This window comes from Dipodomys merriami, unplaced genomic scaffold (genome assembly GCF_024711535.1).
Source record: "Dipodomys merriami isolate MVZ:Mamm:240054 unplaced genomic scaffold, mDipMer1.0.p SCAF_8, whole genome shotgun sequence".
In the NCBI taxonomy this organism is placed as follows: Eukaryota; Metazoa; Chordata; class Mammalia; order Rodentia; family Heteromyidae; genus Dipodomys; species Dipodomys merriami.
The window spans coordinates 8809161-8828996 of record NW_027206401.1 but is presented as its reverse complement, the minus strand read 5'-3'; the positions used below and the strand labels follow the sequence as shown (position 1 = coordinate 8828996).

Genomic DNA, 19836 nt, shown 5'->3' with positions numbered 1-19836 from the left:
TATTTTTATACAGTCTGAATGCTGTATTTTAATTAGCTACATCCAGTGGCACAGTGTCTGCTGTTAGGTACCCTAACACAGGCTTTCTACACTCTGCTCATGAACTCCACTGGGTTAATAAGATTAGGCTATAGGTAACCCTCTTTAGGTTTACTACTACATTATTACATCAGTGACTTCAGGGAAAGTAGTTTGCTTATTGTCATTTTAATGTAATAAATGTTCAGTAATTATGTTTGCAAAAATTGCACTGTATACTCTAAGAATTACTATAATGCAGTTTTCCAGGTACTTGATCTGATAGTTTTATGTAGGTAGTTGATACTTTGCAGTGAATATATTTAATGAGATCAAAACACTTTCTCATCTTTAGTGTTTTTTTTTTGTTGTTGTTGTTGTTTTGCCCTTTGTTACTTCTCCAAAGGAAGAGTGGCATCCATCCATAGTGAAAGCCAGCAGTTCCCTATACTTGTCTTGTTTAACTGTAGATACACTTTTTTTTTTGTCAGTTGTGGGGCTTGAACTCTGGGTCTGGGTGCTATCCCTCAGCTCTTCAACTCAAGGCGAGGGCTCTACTGCTTGAGCTATAGCTCCACTTCCAGTTTTCTAGTGGTTTATTGGAGATAAGAGCTTTTACCATGGGTATTCCTTCAACCTGAGGGTGGTGCGTGATGTCTGAAAGGAGTAACTTGCCAACCCTCAACTTCCCATGTGTACTTTTATTAAACACTCTTTGCCCTTTACACTTATATTTCGTATGATTCTGGATCATTATGATGAACCATTACCTGTTGTGTTTGACTTAAGAAGCTAGGGGTGTTTATATTATTTTTGTGTTTATATTTGTGTTTTATTTGTGTTTATATTATTTTTGTTGTGAAATATAAATAGTAAAGTGCAAAAAGCAATATATGTCATAATTTGCAATTTGATCCTTTAGTATAGAAACTTCTTTTTTTCATGCTTCAGATGAAATCTAGTACATGCAACAATTCATCTTCTAGAATCCTCTCCTGAGTTTGCTTCTTCCATGTTGCTTTGTAAAATATTAAACAGTTTTAAGCATTATAACAGAATCTTCTTTATCAGATTTTTTTTTCATTTAAGCCAGTTATGCCCAGTACTATTTTGGAACATGGGGGACTGGCAGCTAACTGAATATATGTGGTGTAGCCAATGCCTTTCTAGAGACATGGTTTAGAATAAGCAATGTCTGAATATTCATTACAACATGAGCAATATTTCTTAATTGTGTAAGATTTCTCTATCAAGAATTTTACTTCTATTTTCTTCCCTTGTTACTCCTTTGTTTTTTTCTCAACAGTGCAAGCCAGAATATAAGGTACCAGGACTCTATGTTATCGACTCCATTGTGCGACAGTCCCGACATCAGTTTGGTCAAGAAAAGGATGTGTTTGCACCCAGATTTAGTAATAACATCATTAGCACTTTCCAGAATTTATATCGTTGCCCTGGGGACGACAAGGTATGCTGCTGTTTTGTTTTAGGAGATAGCTTACCCTTTGGATCTTAAGTAGAGTCTTTAGATTATCTTAACATTATGGCCTTATGTTACTATTTACTGTTATTCTGGATTCGAATATTTAATTATTGAGCATCTATATGCCTTTTTAGAGTTTACAGGATGGAAAGATGAAGTTAACTTTGCTCCTTAATTTATTAAGGCAACTGCTATTTATTTTATTTATTTATTTATTTATTTATTTTTGGGTCCAGTCGTGGGGCTTGAACTCTGGGCCTGGGCGCTGTCCCTCAGCTCTTCAGCTCAAGGCTAGCGCTCTATCACTTGAGCCACAACACCACTTCTGGCTTTTTTTTTCCTTTTTGCTTATGTGGTGCTGAGAAATCGAACCCAGGGCCTCATGCATGCAAGGCAAGCGCTCTACCACGGAGCCACCTTCCCGAAGGCAACTGCTATTTAATTGGATGCAATGAGCTAAATTCTCATTTATTCACATATAAAACCAGTTCAAGATTGTGATTAATTTGAGGTTTTTTTTTTTAACTCTTTCAGTATTTGTGACCAGGAGATTTTCCAAGCAATTAGTATAAAATAACTACATGTTGACATTTTTCTATTACAATACAAAGTTGTACCATAATTTAACAGAATTATTGTTAGAAACCCATACATGTGTAATGTCTGCTAAATCTGAATATATAAATTTTCTGTAATTACCAAAAGAAGCGTATTAAAAGGAGTTGCTTATCATGGCTGACCTAATTACTAGGTGCCTGAGGTGCTAGGTGGTTACTGATTTCTGAAGCTGATTTGAGATTTAGACGTGATTTTCCGTAAAGGTTGAATGCTTTATTGTTTTACTAGAAAAAGGTAAGAATTGAGTGAAAACTTGCTATAAGGAAGAACCATAAAACTTGAAAGCTCCACACAAAACTTTCTACCTTTTTTTTTGTTGTTTTTTGTTTTTTGCCAGCCCTGGGCCTTGAACTCAGCCTGGGCTGGCTATTACTCTCCTACTTGAGCCACTGTGCCACTTCTGGCTTTTTCTGTTTATATGGTACTGGGGAATCGAACCCAGGGCTTTTATGCATGCTAAGCAAGCACTCTACCACTAAGCCATATTCCCAGCCCAAACTTTCCTTTTTTGATAGCTTTTACCACTTTTTCTGCTCATAGCTGGTGCTCTTACTACTTGAGCTACACCTCTACTTACAGATTTTGTTTATTTTTAATTATTTTGGTACTTTAATATTTGTATGTGGACTTAAAAGAATGTTTGTAATTTAAAGGGGCCTACCTGAATATTTTTCAAATTACTATTTAGAATTCCATGCAAAATAATTTACTAATTGACGTTTATAAAAGTGTTTTAAAGGTTACCTATTAGAAATACAAAAAAATTGTTCCCTAATATATCTTAGAATGATTTTAAAATATATCAGCCTATAATATTGAGGGATTTAAAGATGAGCCGTTTTTTTCTTTAAAAATTTCTGTTTTAGTAATAGATTCTAACCAGTGTTCTTCTAAAAGTGAATGATATCCTGTTAGTTAACTTTTTCCTAATGTAAGTATGATCTCAGAATAGTAGTAACTTAATACTTCATTATTATTTTTTTAAGTTTTGTGTTAAATGCTTGTGAATTGCTTTATTACTGATATCATGGAGAGATTATTGTACTTTTACCAGTGACACTGGGGTCAGCATACTGTTACTCTCACTTAAGTGCATGCTTTGGGTGAAATATTTATTTCAAGAAGCAAGGCCTAGTTGTTCAGTTGATGTTTCTCATGAACTGGTATAGAGCATCTTGAAACATTCTGCCTGTAAGTTTGGAGCTTGAAACCTGAAGGATTGGTAAAGCTGTTGTACAACCAAGGAAGATATTAAATAGGATTTTTTTCTGGTCAACAAGTTCTTAGTATTGCTGAACATTGTATTAGATTTCAGAGTTAGATGAGCAAAAAAATTTTTTTCAAGTTTATAATACTCAGAAAACAATGCAACAATGTAATTGAATAGAATTTCACAAAGAAATGGAATTCTATAAGATATCTTTTTTTTTTTTTTTTTTTTTGGAGAAAATGTAGGGTATAAGGAACTACACTGAAGTTGTTTGTATTGTTGCTATAAGAACTAAATCTCATTATAATTCTGTCTGACAATGTCCAAAATTTGGCAGTAGTTAAGACCTTGGAAATCCTGGCCATGTTCATTTGAGAATGACCATGAAAACTCTTTTACTACACAGTCTCATTTTACAAATGAAGGAAATGAGGGTTTAAAACATTTTGTAATTCACTGACACTGCTTAAAACCAAAGGTAATAAGAAGGGTTATGTAGATAGCATATATTTCACGCGTTTTATGGCATCTGCATAAATGGCTAGATCTTTACCAAAAATCGAAAGTGCTTTGAATGCTGAAGCAATCCAGAAAAGGGTGAAGTTAATTGAAAAATAGAGATATACATGTAGTAATTATTCAAGAGCTTAATCTGTTATATGCAGTACTCCAGTAAAGGGCTCCAGGAGGAGAAAACATGATGGTGTGGAGACTTTTGTTTTGTTTTTCTTCATAGGATGGCAAAACCTCAGGTTAGTAGAGGAATGAATGTATAGAATATTATTTACATAGAGTGTGTATTATTTGGGGCCAGTATGGCATGGATGAGAGGAGAAGATAGAGGGAAGAATAATGAAAAGAGAGAACAAGTATGAAAAGATTGTATGGAAAAAAAATTTTTTTTTTTTTTTGTTTGACAGTCATGGGCCACTGGTGCTCAGCTATATAGAGGTTTTGAAGCAAAAAAAAATCAAGATGTCACTTTCCTTTGTTCTTACAGAGTAAAATAGTGAGAGTATTAAACTTGTGGCAGAAGAACAATGTATTTAAGAGTGAGATCATTCAGCCCCTTTTGGACATGGCAGCTGGGATTCCTCCCCCAGTTGTCACACCTGTGTTGGCCGGTACTGCAGCCATGAGCAACACTCCAGGTATGTGACTGCAAGGTAACCTAGTAGTGGATTGATTTATTTGTGCTTTACCACTGATTACCCACCTGTAACATTAGATGTCTGGCATTAGATAGTTGTCTAACATTAAATAGTTGAAAGAAGCTGTCATTTCAAAGAAAACAATAAAAATCAGATATTATGTTCATATGTAATTGTTTCTAAAGTTTAGAAAATTTAGTGAACTTTAGAACATGTGCTTGTCAATTAGGGTTCTGATTTAGACTGTAACCTCTTTACATCTTTATCTAAAGCAGGTTGGTATTTAAAGACAATCAGGGGGACTTAATTTTTATAAATACCCTGAAAAAACATTTTTAATAAAACCAAGACTGTTTTAACAATAATTTAAAGTTTTTTGTTTGTGGCATGTAAATGCCATTTAAAAGTATTTGTCTCAGTCCGAAGAAATACTTAATATTTGGTAAATATTTAGTTTTTGTTTTACATAAACACATATGTGCACATATATAAACTTTGTGTGTGTGGGGGGGAGGGGTCATGGGGATTGAACCCTGAGCCTGGGAGCTGTCCCTCAGCTCTTCAGCTCAAGGCTAGCGCTTTACCACTTGAGCCACAGCGCCAGTTCCAGTTTCTGAGTGGTTTATTGGAGATAAGAGTTTCACTTTGCTGCCCGGGTTGGCTTTAAACTGCGATCCTCAGATCTCAGCTTCCTGAGTAGCTAGGATTACAGGAGTGAGCCACTGATGCTCGGCTATATAAACATTTTTAGTAGAAATGATTTTGTAATATTGTTACGATTTTCATCAAAAATTGTCTCTGGATTATTTCCCTCATATTAAGGAGTTTTCTCTCAAGTGAGATTTTTAATGGCTCTTTAGCAATACAGGCTTTGTTATTGTACCTTAGTTTATTAGCCAGGTACATTTTGGGCTTTGTAGGAGGTATTTTGTTTTTAAATCTACCAAATTGTATAAAAGGGTTTGAACTGGTTTTCCAAATAAGGTCTTAAAATTAAAACATATTAATCTGTATATATTTTATAAAAGCAATTGGACAGATCCCTCTATCTTTTCAAGTTACTTGTTTACTTACATATTTATTTGGGGGGGGTCATTTATAAAAGGAACTCCTGTGACACCTGTTACTCCGGCCAATGTGGTCCAGGGCCTGCCTGACCCTTGGGTATCTCAGATCGCAAATACAGATACACTTGCAGCTGTCGCTCAGATCTTACAAAGTCCTCAAGGCCAGCAGGTGAGCAGCTTTTCTACTATATTAAAAGTGATTGAGAATTCATTATTTTCCTAATGTATTATATGATCTAAAGTATATGCATTTTTGTCTTATTTTTATAAAACTGAGGTCACTGTACAATTACTTTGTAAATTTCATTTTTCATTCAGTAATTCAGCACAAACATATTTGTGTTGTTCAAGATTGTTTTAGCTGAGCACCAGTAGCTCATACCTATAATACTAATTACTCTGGAGGCTGAGATCTGAGGATTGCAGTTCAAAGCCAGCCCTATCTCTAATTAACTACCAAAAAAATCAAAAGTGGAGCTGTGGCTCAGTGGTATCACACTTTTTTTTTTTTTTTTTTTTTTTTTGTCGGTCGTGGGGCTTGAACTGCTGGGCCTGGTCACTGTCCCTCAGCTCTTCAGCTCAAGGCGAGTGCTCTACCACTTGAGCTACAGCGCCACTTCCGGTTTTCTGGTGGTTTATTGGAGATAGGAGTCTCACGGTCTCTCCTGCCCAGGCTGGCTTTGAACCGCGATCCTCAGATCTCAGCCTCCTGAGTAGCTAGGATTACAGGCGTGAGCCACCAGCGCCCGGCTGGTATCACACTTTCTGAGGACACAAGCTTGGGGACATCACCCAGCTCCTAAGTTCAAGCCCCAGGATGGCACATACAAACAGAAAAAAAGAGTACCATATAAGAAATGCATTCTTTACCAAAGTATTCACTTAACAGTTTGTGCCAAAATTAAGTGTATTGCTACCCCCGTAACATGACAAGTCTTCTATCTGAGGGGAAACACACAATTTTAACATGACAAAATGACATTAGACAGTGGTAAATAGCTTAGCTCAAGAAAAGCTCTGTTGTGTAAGTGACAATTTGATTTTCAAAGGATAGGTAAGAAAAACGTGCTAAAGAGGAGCTATATGAAGTCTTTCAAATAAAACTTGCTTCATCTGCAGCTTCCTCTCAGTAGAAATACTGTTCTTGCTGCTGATTTGAAACCTTAGAGTTGTTTAGAGTTTGATTCTTTCTTCTCATTCTTTACAAGCAATCTTTTGAGAAATCCTTCAGCTTTGGCACAGCTCCTGAATCAAACCCCTTCTTAGTACCTCTTCTCACAAGTTCCTAGATACGCCAGCATTACTTCTCTCACTTGTGTTGCAGTGGTCTTTCTTCCTTTTTTAAAGTGTGTGTGTGTGTGTGTGTGTGTGTGTGTGTGTTCTCACTTGTGTTGCAGTGGTCATTCTTCCTTTTTTAAAGCGTGTGTGTGTGTGTGTGCGCGTGTGCGCGTGTGCGCACGTGCCCAAGGGTTGCATGTGTATGCATGCATGTATATATGTATGTGTGTATATGCATTGCTGGTACTAAGGCTTGAATTCAGGACCTCACACTCTCACTTTTTCACTCAAGGCTGCCCTGTAATTTGAGCCATACCTCCACTTCCAGCTTATTCCTAGCTAATTGGAGACAAGAGTCTCTTATGTTTGTCTGCCTAGGCTAGCATTGAACTGGGATTCTCAATCTCAGCCTCCTGAGTAGCTAGGATTACAGGTGTGAGGTATAGTACCTAGTTGCAGTAGTCTTAGTGGGGCCTCCACCCTGTTCCACTGCAGTTTACCTATAATCTCAGGCAGTTGCCCTTACAAAACTAAGTGGTCATGTGGCTTTGTTGCCCAGGAGTGCTTTCCACAGTTTTACTTCCTTTACTAAGCTTTGTATGTTCTTCATGTAATAATACTCCCTGCTCAACATGTCTTTGTCTTTCTCATTTGAGCCATTCTCACCATTTTATTATCACGATTCCCATCCTCACTCTTTTCCCCATTTGGTTTCAGCAACAGTGGCCTTTCTACTTTAAATAGTACTATTTAGAATCCTGACCCAGCATTTTTCTTCCTAATGTTTCTCTTCCCACATAATAATATGGTTTCAACTTCAGTATTGTTTTTCTTTGTCTCTTCCTTCTGGAGTAGATATTATGCTAGTTCAGCATTTTTGTTTCTCCTCTCTCCCTCCCTACACACTTGTGTATGCTAAGACAATATCCATACATTTTTTGTGGAATGAATGATATACAAAAGCATAGGCACAGGAAAGATATAGTGGAGGCACTTATTAGTGACACAGTTGAAATGCAAGCCCAGCAAGACCTAGGTTTTGGATGCTGTTTACTTAAATGGAAAGTTAAGAAAAGTTGTGTTGTTTTATTTTTTAATTTTTTTTTTTTGGTGGCAGTGTGGGTTTAAATCTAGGTCTCACAAGGCTTGCTAAGGAGGTGCTCTGTCACTTGAGCCTTTATTCCCTTTTTGCTTTGTTATTTTTGAATAAGGGCTTGTGTTTATGCCTAGGGCAGTCTGCGCTTCTTGTATAGCTGAGATAACAGGCATACACCACCATGCCCAGCTGTTTGCTGCGATAGGGGGAGGGGGAGTCTCTCTTTCCCCAAGATCGCCACTCTTCACTCTCCCAATCTTCACTCTCAAGTAACTGGAATTAGAGGAGGGAGCCACTGTGGTTCCCAGCAACAAAGATTTTTATGTTTAAATCATATGATCTAAAATAGTACTTCAATGGGTTGGAGGAAGTAATATCTGAAGACAGTGAATATTGTCATTTTGCTAGCAGTAATCCTGGAAGAGAGACAGTGAATATGTGAAAAATAGTAAATATGGAATGTTTGCTGTAAACAGCCTAACATAGACCGTTCCAGACTTTGGAAAACATAAAAACCAAATTAATATATACTTTTGGATTTGAACTGGTTTATACATTTTGTCTACTAAATATTTTTGAGAGCAGAAGGAATTTTGAAGGAGCAAATACAGAGAATAATATAAAAAGTAGTTTCTGTTACTTTCCAAAGAAATAGTATGGAGAGCAAGCATGAGAGTAATAGAGTGCATGTGAGGTCATTGGACAGGAAAGTCACATTCTGTGGGGATTTTTAACTTGGGCATTGAAAGATAACTGTCCTGATGGGAAAATGGAAATGTCAGAATGGGAGAGTTTGTTAAAATGTGTCAAAGAGAAAATATGGTCTCTATCCATCCTTCCTTCCCTTCCTACTTTCCTCTCTCCCTGACAGAATGATAGGAAAAATTATTTTCTTTTATGGGAAAGATTTCCCTCCATCACCCTCCCCCCCCCGCCCCCCCCCGGGTTGTGGGGCCTGAACTCTGGGCCTGGGTGCTGACCCTGAGCACTCTTCTCCTTGAGGCCCAGCGCCCACTTCCAGCTTCTTCTATTTATGTGGTGCTGAGGACTCCAAACCCAGGGCTTCACACCTGCAAGGCAAGCGCTCTACCACTGAGCCAACTTCCCAGACCTGTTTTCTTTTATGTACCTGTTACAGTCTTAGCACTTTGGGAGCTTTCTGAGTGCAGCAAATTAACTCTGGTATATTTTTCTTTTTGAATATATTAATGGTTCTATAGGAAATACTCGATAGTTAAACTAGTTTTTCCTAATGTTGCTGTTTTAGAATGGACACTTTAGAGTCATTTGCACAGTGTTTGTGTCTTCTCATACTACAAACTGAACTTAAGTACATATACTATAACTCTCACAGTTTTGCTGTTTTTATTTTCCTAAACTGACAATTATTAGATGTAACTCACGTTTAAAACTTCTAAAATAATTATGTAAATTTTCATTTTAATTGGCATATAATCTGTGTTTAGAATATAGTGTGACATTTCACTATATATAATATGTGATGATCATATCAAACACATTATCATTTCTTTCTAGTAGGAATATTCAAAATCCTCCTTCCTAGCTATTTTGAAGTATTCAGTTAATTTTTGTCAACCATAGTGACGCTACTGTGTGGTAGAATATTAGAAATTATTCTTCCTATCCATCTGTACAAGTGTGCCTATCATCAGGTTTATAGCTTGATTATTACTTACTTTGGATGTAATTATATAGGACTTTCTTGCTTATGAAATATTACTGTTGCATATTTTTTTCAAACAAGAGTGGTGGATAGTGGAAACAAATCTTGCCTTAACTTTGGTTGATACTGTTCAACTGTTCCTCATTCATAACTGGTTTCCTTTGCCTCACTTGCTCAACACGAGAATAGATTAATCAGTGAGTCTCCTGCCCTGGGGATGTGTGTTCTCTGGTGGTAAATATGAAGGGACAAAGCTGGTTCTGTTAGTGGTGTTCATTGCAGGAAGCTAAGTGAACAGCACTGGTCAACTTATGAGGATTTGTTTATGTGTGCTTTATTGCCTGATTGTTTTGCTTAAAATTCTTTGACTGCCAAAGAAGAACAGAGCTAATAAGGACTGCGTTATATAAATTTACAAAGAAAGACTTTCATGATCACAAAAGACTGTACATAGTAGGAGTAAGTTTATTTACTAAATTTTTTAGACAGGTACTCTTAGGAATAAAACCCAACCCTGTTTTGTAATCATTTTTCCTCTGCAGCTTCAGCAGTTAATACAGACCTTACAGATACAGCAGCAGAAGCCTCAGCCCTCCATCCTGCAGGCATTGGATGCGGGACTTGTGGTTCAGTTGCAGGCGCTCACTGCACAGCTTACAGCTGCAGCTGCAGCGGCCAGCACTCTGACCCCCTTGGATCAAGGAGTCTCTTTCAATAAGGTACCAATGGAAAATGTTCAGTGTTTCGCAATAACATGGGGATTCTAATCCTATAAATTATATTTTGTCATAAGCTATTTTTGTTGTTTTGTTTGAGACAAGATCTTGCTACGTTGTTCAGTGTAGCCTGGAACTTGCTATCCTCTCCACTTGAGATCCCCCTGCCTCTGCTTCCTCAGTGCTGGGATTACAAGGTGGACATCAGTACTCAGCTCACAGACTTACTTTAATTTTAGTGTGTTTGAATCATGTTACCTCAGGCTAGCCTTGAGCCATTTGCCTCAGCCTTCTAGTGCTCAGATTGTAGGTGTGTGCCATCACACCTGTTCATGGACTCTTCTAATATACGCTTTTGTGTAAGACATTCTACATTTTATAAAGGGCTCAAGCTTCTGAAAGAAATTAATTTAAAATTTCCTTTTGCTTGGGGGACAGGGGGGAGTCAAGGAGAATGGGAGAAAATGAGGGAGGGGGTAAAACTGTTTAAAAAGAAATGTAGGGGGCTGGGAAGGTGGCTCAGTGGTAGAGCGCTTGCCTTGCATGCATGAGGCCCTGGGTTCGATTCCTCAGCACCACATAAGCAAAAAGAAAAAAAAAGCCGGAAGTGGCGCTGTGGCTCAAGTGGTAGAGCGCTAGCCTTGAGCTGAAGAGCTGAGGGACAGCGCCCAGGCCCAGAGTTCAAGCCCCACGACTGGACCCCTCCCCCCCCAAAAAAAAAAATGTAGGAAGTGGCACTGTGGCTCGAGAGATAGAGCGCTCACCTTGAGCTGAAGAGCTGAGGGATAGTGCCTAAGCCCAGAATTCAAGCTCCACAATTGACAAAAACCAAAACAGTAATCTACTCATTAGCTTACTTATGTAACATCGTGATAAATAAACATGTTAAAAATCCCTTTTGGGGATTTTTGGGCCCAAACTCTGGGCCCGGGCACTGTCCCTCAGCTCTTCAGCTCAAGGCTAACGCTCTACCACTTGAGCCACAGCGCCACTTGCGGCTTTTTTTTTCTTTTTGCTTATGTGTTGCTGAGGAATCGAACCCAGGGCCTCATGCATGCAAGGCAAGCGCTCTACCACTGAGCCACCTTCCCAGCCCTAAAAATCCCTTTGAAGCATTTAAAATCCTTGCTTTTGTAAAGATAAGTGGTCAATTTATTCTTAATTGAGGCAAGTGATTGTTTTTCAAGTTTTCTTACTCCTTCTATTGATGCTTCGTTACATTAATTGTGATGTATCTATATTTTGTAATTTTAATCTTTTAAAATTATAATATGTTTAAGTTCAAAGGAAAACTTCTCTAAAAATTGAAACTGTGCTATATATAAGTTTTGGTCTAAGATAGTGGGGTTGTTGTTGTTACTGTTTTATTTATTTATTTATTTTTGTCATGGGGATTGAACTCAGGTCCTGGGCACTGTACAACAAGTACTCTACCATGTTGAGCCACAGTTCTACTTATGGTTTTAAGAATCTCATGGAGGGGCTGGGAAGATGGCTCAGTGGTAGAGTGCTTGCCTTGAATAGATGAGGCCCTGGGTTCAATTCCTCAGCACCACATAAGCAAAAAAAAGCCAGAAGTGGTGCTGTGGCTCAAGTGGTAGAGCGCTAGCCTTGAGCTGAAGAGCTGAGGGACAGCACCCAGGCCCAGAGTTCAGGCCCCATGACTGGCAAAAAAAAAAAAAAAAAAAAAAAGAATCTCATGGACTTTGCTGGCTGGGCCAGCTTTGAACTGCAGTCCTCAGATCTCAGTTTCCTGAGTAGCTAGGATTTATAGGTGTGAGCCACCAGTGCCTGGCATAAGATACTATTGTAAAAATTGAGTATCCTTTTGAATTTATTATGCCACATCTTAAGTACGCTTGCTCATTATGGAAATACTATACTTTGGCAGTGGTATCTTTTTTAAAAGTTTTGCTATTATTTGTATAGGAAAGCAAATCCTGATTTGTTCTATTAGTGCTGAATATTCAAAAGAGATAGCACTTTAAGGTGAGAATCTTGGTAGGAATGGATACATTGATTATGATCCTAGGTTTTTTTTTTTTTTAAATCGGCTATATTACCAAGGGCAGACCTCTTAGTTATTTTAATCTGTAGGCTTCACTTCTGGAAAACTGGACTTTTGGTGTTTGTATTTCCTGTGTCAGAATTTGTTTTGTTATAAGGCGATGCAGTAGTAGTCTTCTCCACATCGTAGGACATCCTGTGGGTGCTGACAGCCCAGAGTAACATATCAGTATGGATTGGCACTGTGTACACTCATAGGGACATACACTGATTTTATTATACATACGTAACAGTGAAGTCTAATTTACAAATTAGGCCCAGTAAAAAACTAATCAAATAGAATAATTATAACAACATATAAAATCTGCATTTGTTATCTCTTGAAAGAAAGCATAGGAGTATTTCCTACTACATTTGCTAGATAGGTGTAGCTGCAGAAAGCAGAACTCTCAGGGAGAATGCATATTATATGTGTGCAGGTGTTTTAAGAAAAACTAAAGGTCTTCTAAAATGCTGTATTCTGTTCACAACATAGTAGTTAAAGCTACAGACAAACCAGCGTTTGTAACTTGTATTTGTGTGAAGTGCAACTTAATTTAATGTGTCTCTTTTTCCCATTCCCTAGAAGTTGATGGATAGATTTGATTTTGGGGAAGACTCTGAGCATAGCGAAGAACCCAAAAAGGATATCCCAACTCCTCAACTGTAAGAATTCTCTTTATTTTCTTTATGACAACACTTTCTTCTGTTCATGTTTTATACATATTGGGTAGTTTCCCTCTGACCTACAAGTATGCTTGGCCTGAGTTGGGGTTGTTACTCCTAACATTACAAAAGATGCAAGCGTTGTTCTCTTACTGCCTCCCTAGATTATTTGGACTGTTTTTCAGATCTTTGCAAATAGTTGGGATATGTCAAAGTTTCCTAGGAAAATTGATAAATATTGGTAAGTGTAGCACAGTTCTGTTTTTCTTTTACTTAGCTAGTTGTAAGAATATCTGCAGTGTGAGAATAGGAGCTCTGGGAGACCCAGACAGGGTGTGTGAGACTGTGGAGAAGGAAAATTGGGCTTAGACATAGCCTGTGCTTTATTGAAAGAAACAGTAGTCTGCAGAGCCCTTGCAAGGTTCTGTGAGGACACATGGGAAGATGAGTAGGAGGATGGCTATGGGAGACGGGAAATGGCAGGTGGGAGAAGAATGAGGGAGGAAGCCTCTAGGACTTACTTCAGACAGGTTAGGAGCTTTGGAGCTTTATAAATTATGGTCATCAATAAAGATATGTCACTACAATGCGTGAAATACCTTTCATTAAAGAGATTTTCCTTACCACAATTAAAATCTAGTACTTTAGATAACAAAGTGGGAAGGGATATTTGAAGATGTGTAGATGAGTGACTTAAAGCAATCTAAGAGTCTCCTTTATGTATCCTTCTGAAACAAGAATTGAAACTTTGCTTTCTGAAGCAAGGGAACAAATTTACTCCATTATCTTTTGGGACATAGCTTTTCAGTATTTGAAGATAGGTATCATTCTTCCCTATAGGTTTATTTGCTCCAGATGAAGTACACTTTTCCCCACCGTTCCAAGACTTCTCACCATCCTGCTTGCCCCTTTTGGGATGCCCTCTTTTTTGTTCATGTCTTACCTTATGGCACCCAGAATTCCAGGTGCACTCCAGGTGTGAATTTCCCAGAGTATAGTTAAATCACTGTTTCTATGCTGTTTGCTTCTGTTAACATCCTTAATAATGTATATGCTTTTATAAGGGAAGCATGTTAATTTCATAAAGTGTAAGGTCAGTTATAATTATAGATTGTACATGTATTGGTTGGTAGCCCATTTCCCCACTATGTTATTAAATAGAAAAGGAGTTAAGTGTATAAATTCTTTTGTGTTTTATTGAGATTTTGCTTAAAATGCTCCAATGAAAATTACTAAATGTATTTAATAAGAGACAGTAATATCAGATCTCCCACAGAGCATACAGCATTGTCTGTCCAAACACTGTTGAGTATATTTCACTCTTAATGTATTAATGTGATATATTGTTTTGAATGTCAGTATTTTGAAAGCAAGGCATTGTAATAGAATATGCTGTATTAAGGTGGCATTTTTTGTTTTCATTAGGTAGTTATCTTCATTGTTATCTTTAGTATGTCTTAAAATACTTGTTTTTCTTTTTAGTTCTCACGTTTCAGAGTCTGTGAACAATTCCATTTTTCATCAGATTGCAGAGCAGCTGCAACAGCAAAACATTGAACATCTTAGACAGCAGCTCCTGGAGCAGCAGCCTCAGAAGGTCTGTAGCCCATCCTGTGGTCTTGGATTGTCTCTGTGGTCTGAAAAATAATTCTGTGGGGTGGTTGGTTTTGGGGGCTTAATATTTTCTCATCTATTTAGAGTTTTTATCAGCCACTTTATTCACTCCCTATTGTATAGTGATATATCTTTATCTCTTTATTCTTAGGAAGGTTAGTATTATTCAAGAGCTGTATAACTTTTTCTGTAATCAGAATGTGTTCTGGCAACTTAGGGAATCCATGTTATGGAAATTGATTTCTACAATGGCTAGAAAGGACAAAAACAGGAAGTAAAGGTGGAGTTGCAGAATTACCACTAAACACTTTTGACTGATGTATCTTCTTCACCATTCTCTTGTCTTTCCAGGCACTGACAGTTGTGTAGTGATGATAGTCACAAAACAGACTGTTCTTTAGTTTAAAAGAATGTAATTGCTGTTACCATTTGACAGAACTTTATTAAATGTGTGAGGCAAAATTGACACTTAGTTCACACGAGGAAGGCATTAAGACTCCTTTATCTTCAGACTCAAAAGTTTAAGCATAGACTAAATATCTAATGCAAAAAATAGAGAGCTCATCATCGTCATCATTAGATTTGGATTGTACTACTTTGCATTCCTCTTCTGCTTTTTAAAATTAGTATAGGGTTGGGAACGTGGCTTAGTGGTAGAATGCTTGCCTAGCTTGCATAAAGCCCTGGGTTCGATTCCTCAGTACCACATACACAGAAAAAGCTGGAAGTGGTAAAGTGGTAAAGTGCTAGCCTTGAGCAGAAGCTCAGAGACAGGGCCCAGGCTCTGAGTTCCAGTCCCAGGGCAGGCAAAAATAAAATTACTGTGTAGTGGATTTCCTGTCAGTTTTCTTTCTTTTGCCATTATAGGCTGAAAGTTAAAGATCTGAATTTTCAACTATTGAAAGAAGAATAACAGCAGACTACAAAAATGATTTTTTTTATCTTGAAATATAATACAGTATTTTTGGTAATGAATTTATTGCAACTAAACAATAACATTTCACTTTATTAAATTCTGTTTTGTTGTGTTTTTTGTTTTGCTTTAGTTTAGTTTAGTTTTGCCAGGCCTGTGGGTTAAGCTCAAGGCTGGGACCCTAATACTTGAGTCAGCACTACATCTCGCTTTTTCTCAAGAGGCTAAGACTGAGGATGGCAGTTTGAAGCCAGCCCAGCCAGGAAAGTCTAGGAGACTCTTATATCCAGTTAACCAGCAAAAAAAAGCCAAAAGTGGGCTGGGAAGGTAGCTCAGTGGTAGAGCGCTTGCCTTGCATGCCTGAGGCCCTGGGTTTGATTCCTCAGCACCACATAAGAAAAAAGCCAGAAGTGGCGCTGTGGCTCAAATGGTAGAGTGCTAGCCTTGAGCTGAAGAGCTGAGGGACAGCGCCCAGGCCCAGAGTTGAGGCCCCACGACTGGACCCAAAAAAAAAAAAAAAAAAAAGCCAAAAGTGGAGCTATAGTTCAAGTTGGTAGAGTGCTAGCCTTTCAGGGGCAGTACTCAGGACCTGAGTTCCAAGCCCCATGATGGGCATCCAAAAACAAAAAGAAAATCACATATACTAAGGCTATTTAATTTAGAGCTTCCTCAGGCTAGAACACTACATAAAAGAACTCTTGATACTTTTAGTGTATTGTACTGCTGCTGAATGTGTGTTTGAAATTCCCCACTGGGGTTTGGTTTATTTATTTATTTATTGAGATGATGCAACTTAAATATATCTGACCAAATCTGTTTCTTGTTTTTTGATATTAGTAGTTTCTAAGACTAGAACTAAAGTCTTAAGGTCCAGTTGGACCTTTCTACAATAGGACTAAGTTCATTGATAGTGTTTACCCTCCTGTGGTTTCTTTAGTCCTGTAAACTCTTAAATCTCATTAGAACCGTTTTTCCTCTCCCTAAACTAACACTGGTCATGTACATTTTCTGCTTTTGATAGAATGTTTTCTTGTGTTGCTGTTTTCTTCATTGCTTTTGCAGTTCTCAACTACAGATAGGCATTTCGATTCCTTTTAGATTGAAACGCAGAGTTAAGCAGATTGTTTGTGGACACAGTTGTGACTGTTACCATAGTATTATTTAGTCTGTACCACCAGGAACTGCTGTGTGTGGGTCCTGGATATCCACACATCCTGTCTTACACTTTTTCTACCAAATCATTTTCCCTAATGATAACCTAATCTCTCTTTTTTTAAGTTTCAAGAAAAACACTAGTGGTAAGCATCAAATAAGCATTATATTATCATTGTATCAACTTATGGTAATTCTTGTGCCAGAGAGAAGAAGCATACATTTATTTGTTCCTATAATTAGGTCTTTTTACTTTTCTTAGAACTTTTGAAGTGTTTTATATGTCTATAAGTACTTTTTACTGTTATCTTAATAAAGTAGAAAGAAGGTAAGAATGGTTTTGCTAAATAAAATTTTATTGCAATTTACATATATGTATTTATATTTTATTCTTTTTTACTACAAATATTTCATTTTTACTATTTTGTCAGTGCTACTTACTGGTGAAATTCTAGATTCATATAATTTACTGCCATTAGCATCATTCATTGTATAACCCTTTGTCTAAACCTCTGTAGTTTGTACTTTCCATTTTCATTCTACTCAAAAATTACATTCCCTTCTTTGGTTTTCTCTTGCTTTTTAAGTAAAGTTTAATTTATGTAAAACTGTGATTTTAGATTGATTACTTTATAATTTAGCATTTTAATTGTATGTTTACCATATTTAAGTTTTCATTTGTAATGAAATTGTTGTGTACTATTTTTGTTTCCAATAGGCAACTCCCCAGGATAGTCAAGAAGGAACATTTGGGTCAGAGCATTCGGCATCACCATCACAAGGAAGCAGCCAGCAACATTTCCTTGAACCTGAAGCAAATTTGGATGATTCCATAGATATTCAGCAACAGGTAAAAGTATTTTTGTGAGTTACAAATTTCTAAAATTATTTAAGGAAATATTGTTTAATGGTAATGTCTGAATATATTTTTCCTTAAACTCTACACCCTGTTTCACCTATTGAATATTAATGCAACATTGCTGGCTGTAGTATGGCTCAAGTGTATAGCACTAAGTAAGCAAGCTGAGCCTGAGCCAGAATGTGAGTTCAACCTCAGTACTACACCCCACCGCTCAAATGGGCAGAATGGTCAAGATGTAACTATCTAAGCACGGTTTGTTTGCCTTTCTTTTGACTTTCAAGGATATGGATATAGATGAAGGGCAAGATGCAGTGGAAGAGGAGATCTTTGAACAAGAAGCTAAGAAAGTAGCCGTTCGCTCAAGATCAAGAACTCACTCGAGATCTCGTTCAAGGTTCTACATTCTTACTTAACAGTAGTTATGTTGGCTTTATTTGTTTGTATCAAAATGAAAAATGCTTTTCTTGAAATAATATTTACTATCCTAAGAATAAAGTAATTGTAAATTAGAAACAAGAGAAGCTCGTTCACATGTCTGTCTGCCACATATTGTAGTAATAGCCTAGGGGGTTTTGGATTACACTGGATTTTTGTTGATGCTAAAATGTTACCTAGTAGGAGTATAAATGCCCCTGACTGTATACAGTTACATCAGCTGTATTTTTTGCATTCCATTTTATCTCATAATGCTATAAAAAATGGCCCCAAAACCCCTACAAAAATTACCATCATCCCCTTTTAACATTTCATACTCCAGGGTTGGGAAATTGAGTCAGTGGTAGAGTGCTTGCCTTACATGCAGAGGCCCTGAGTTCGATTCATCAGCACCACATAAACAGAAAAAGCCAGAAGTGGCACTGTGGCTCAGGTGGTAGAGTGCTAGCCTTGAGCTGAAGAGCTGAGGGATAGCGCCCAGGCCTGGAGTTCAGGCCCCACAGCTGACCAAAAACCCGAAAAACAAAAACCAAAACATTTCATACTCCACACTTTTGTAGGAATAGCCTGGAAATCTGCACGGTAAACATTGAACTGTTTTAGTGTCACCTGTTGTAAATTTAAGAACCAGAAAATTTTAGACCCTTCAAAACGATGAAGCGTAACTATGTAATCGCCTCATGCACTGTTGGAAACAGTCTGGTTTGTTGTTTGTTTGTTTGTTGTTTTGGTAAATCATGGGGCTTGAGCTTAGAGCCTGGCACTGTCCCTGAGCTTTTCTGCTCAAGGCTAGTGTTCTGTCACTTTGAGCCATAGCTCCACTTCCAGTTTTCTGGTGGTTAGTTGGAGATGAAGAATCTCATGGATTTCCCTGTCTGGGCTGGCAAGAATGTACTATTTTTGTCATAAGTATAGTTCTAAATTCCTGTTGGACAGTGATCAGAAGAGTCTTAAGAATCAGTGAAGGCCTTTCTTGAATCTAGCCCTTCTCTTCCTCTCGTGAATAATCACCTAGATTCAGAATCACTAGACAAATATTTGTGGTCACCGTGAACCTCCATAGGACAAAAATTTAGTCAGAAAGCATGTTTGATAATGGATGATCTATTAAAACATCCTAAGAGACAGCTAAATATAAGACATTCTTCCCACTCCTCACTTAAAATGTGAAGATTTGACAGAAAGTTGATGCTGTCAGTACAAGTGAAGTTTTATAGTTATGGTTTTGTTTTGTTTTAGATCACCAAGAAAACGAAGGTCCAGGTCACGATCTGGTTCTCGAAAGCGTAAGCACAGAAAGCGATCACGCTCCCGCTCCAGAGAAAGGAAGAGGAAGTCATCACGTTCCTACTCAAGTGAAAGGAGAGCCAGAGAAAGAGAAAAAGAACGGCAGAAAAAGGGATTACCTCCAATTAGATCTAAAACATTAAGTGGTGAGTAACACACAAGTATTACAAACTAGTTTCCTGGTATAAAATCTCTAAACCAAATTTAATTTGAGGCTTAAGAATTAAGAAGGGGCCTGCTATATAAGTAATTTTATCCCAAAATTTTGTAATTTATTTGAGAAGTAAAAGGAAGACAGACTATACTCAAATGCTAAGGTCATTGAGAGTTGAATTTTTTTTAATGCAGATTAGAAAATGACTGCTAATGATCCTGACACACACCAAGTTGATATCTGTAGCATGACACCTTGACTTTGCTAACCAGTGGTGAACAGTGAGGGGTAGGAGTAATTACCATACAGAGTATATACTTTGTTTTCTCAGTGCTGGAAACTGAACTCAGGTACTCTGTACCTGAGCTACATTCTCAGCCCAATTT

General features: G+C 37.5%; 1 protein-coding gene across 2 annotated transcripts in view; it reads left to right on the top strand.

The window, feature by feature from the left end:
• Scaf8 (SR-related CTD associated factor 8) overlaps window positions 1-19836 on the top strand; it is a 76939-nt gene that overhangs the window by 37027 nt on the left and 20076 nt on the right. For both annotated transcript variants that reach the window (XM_070010676.1, XM_070010677.1), the window contains 9 exons: window positions 1325-1486; window positions 4330-4480; window positions 5586-5716; window positions 10148-10324; window positions 12954-13033; window positions 14516-14630; window positions 17431-17562; window positions 17856-17968; window positions 19249-19442. In XM_070010676.1, the coding sequence (XP_069866777.1) occupies window positions 1325-1486; window positions 4330-4480; window positions 5586-5716; window positions 10148-10324; window positions 12954-13033; window positions 14516-14630; window positions 17431-17562; window positions 17856-17968; window positions 19249-19442 (1255 nt within the window). The remainder of the gene's footprint in view (window positions 1-1324; window positions 1487-4329; window positions 4481-5585; window positions 5717-10147; window positions 10325-12953; window positions 13034-14515; window positions 14631-17430; window positions 17563-17855; window positions 17969-19248; window positions 19443-19836) is intronic.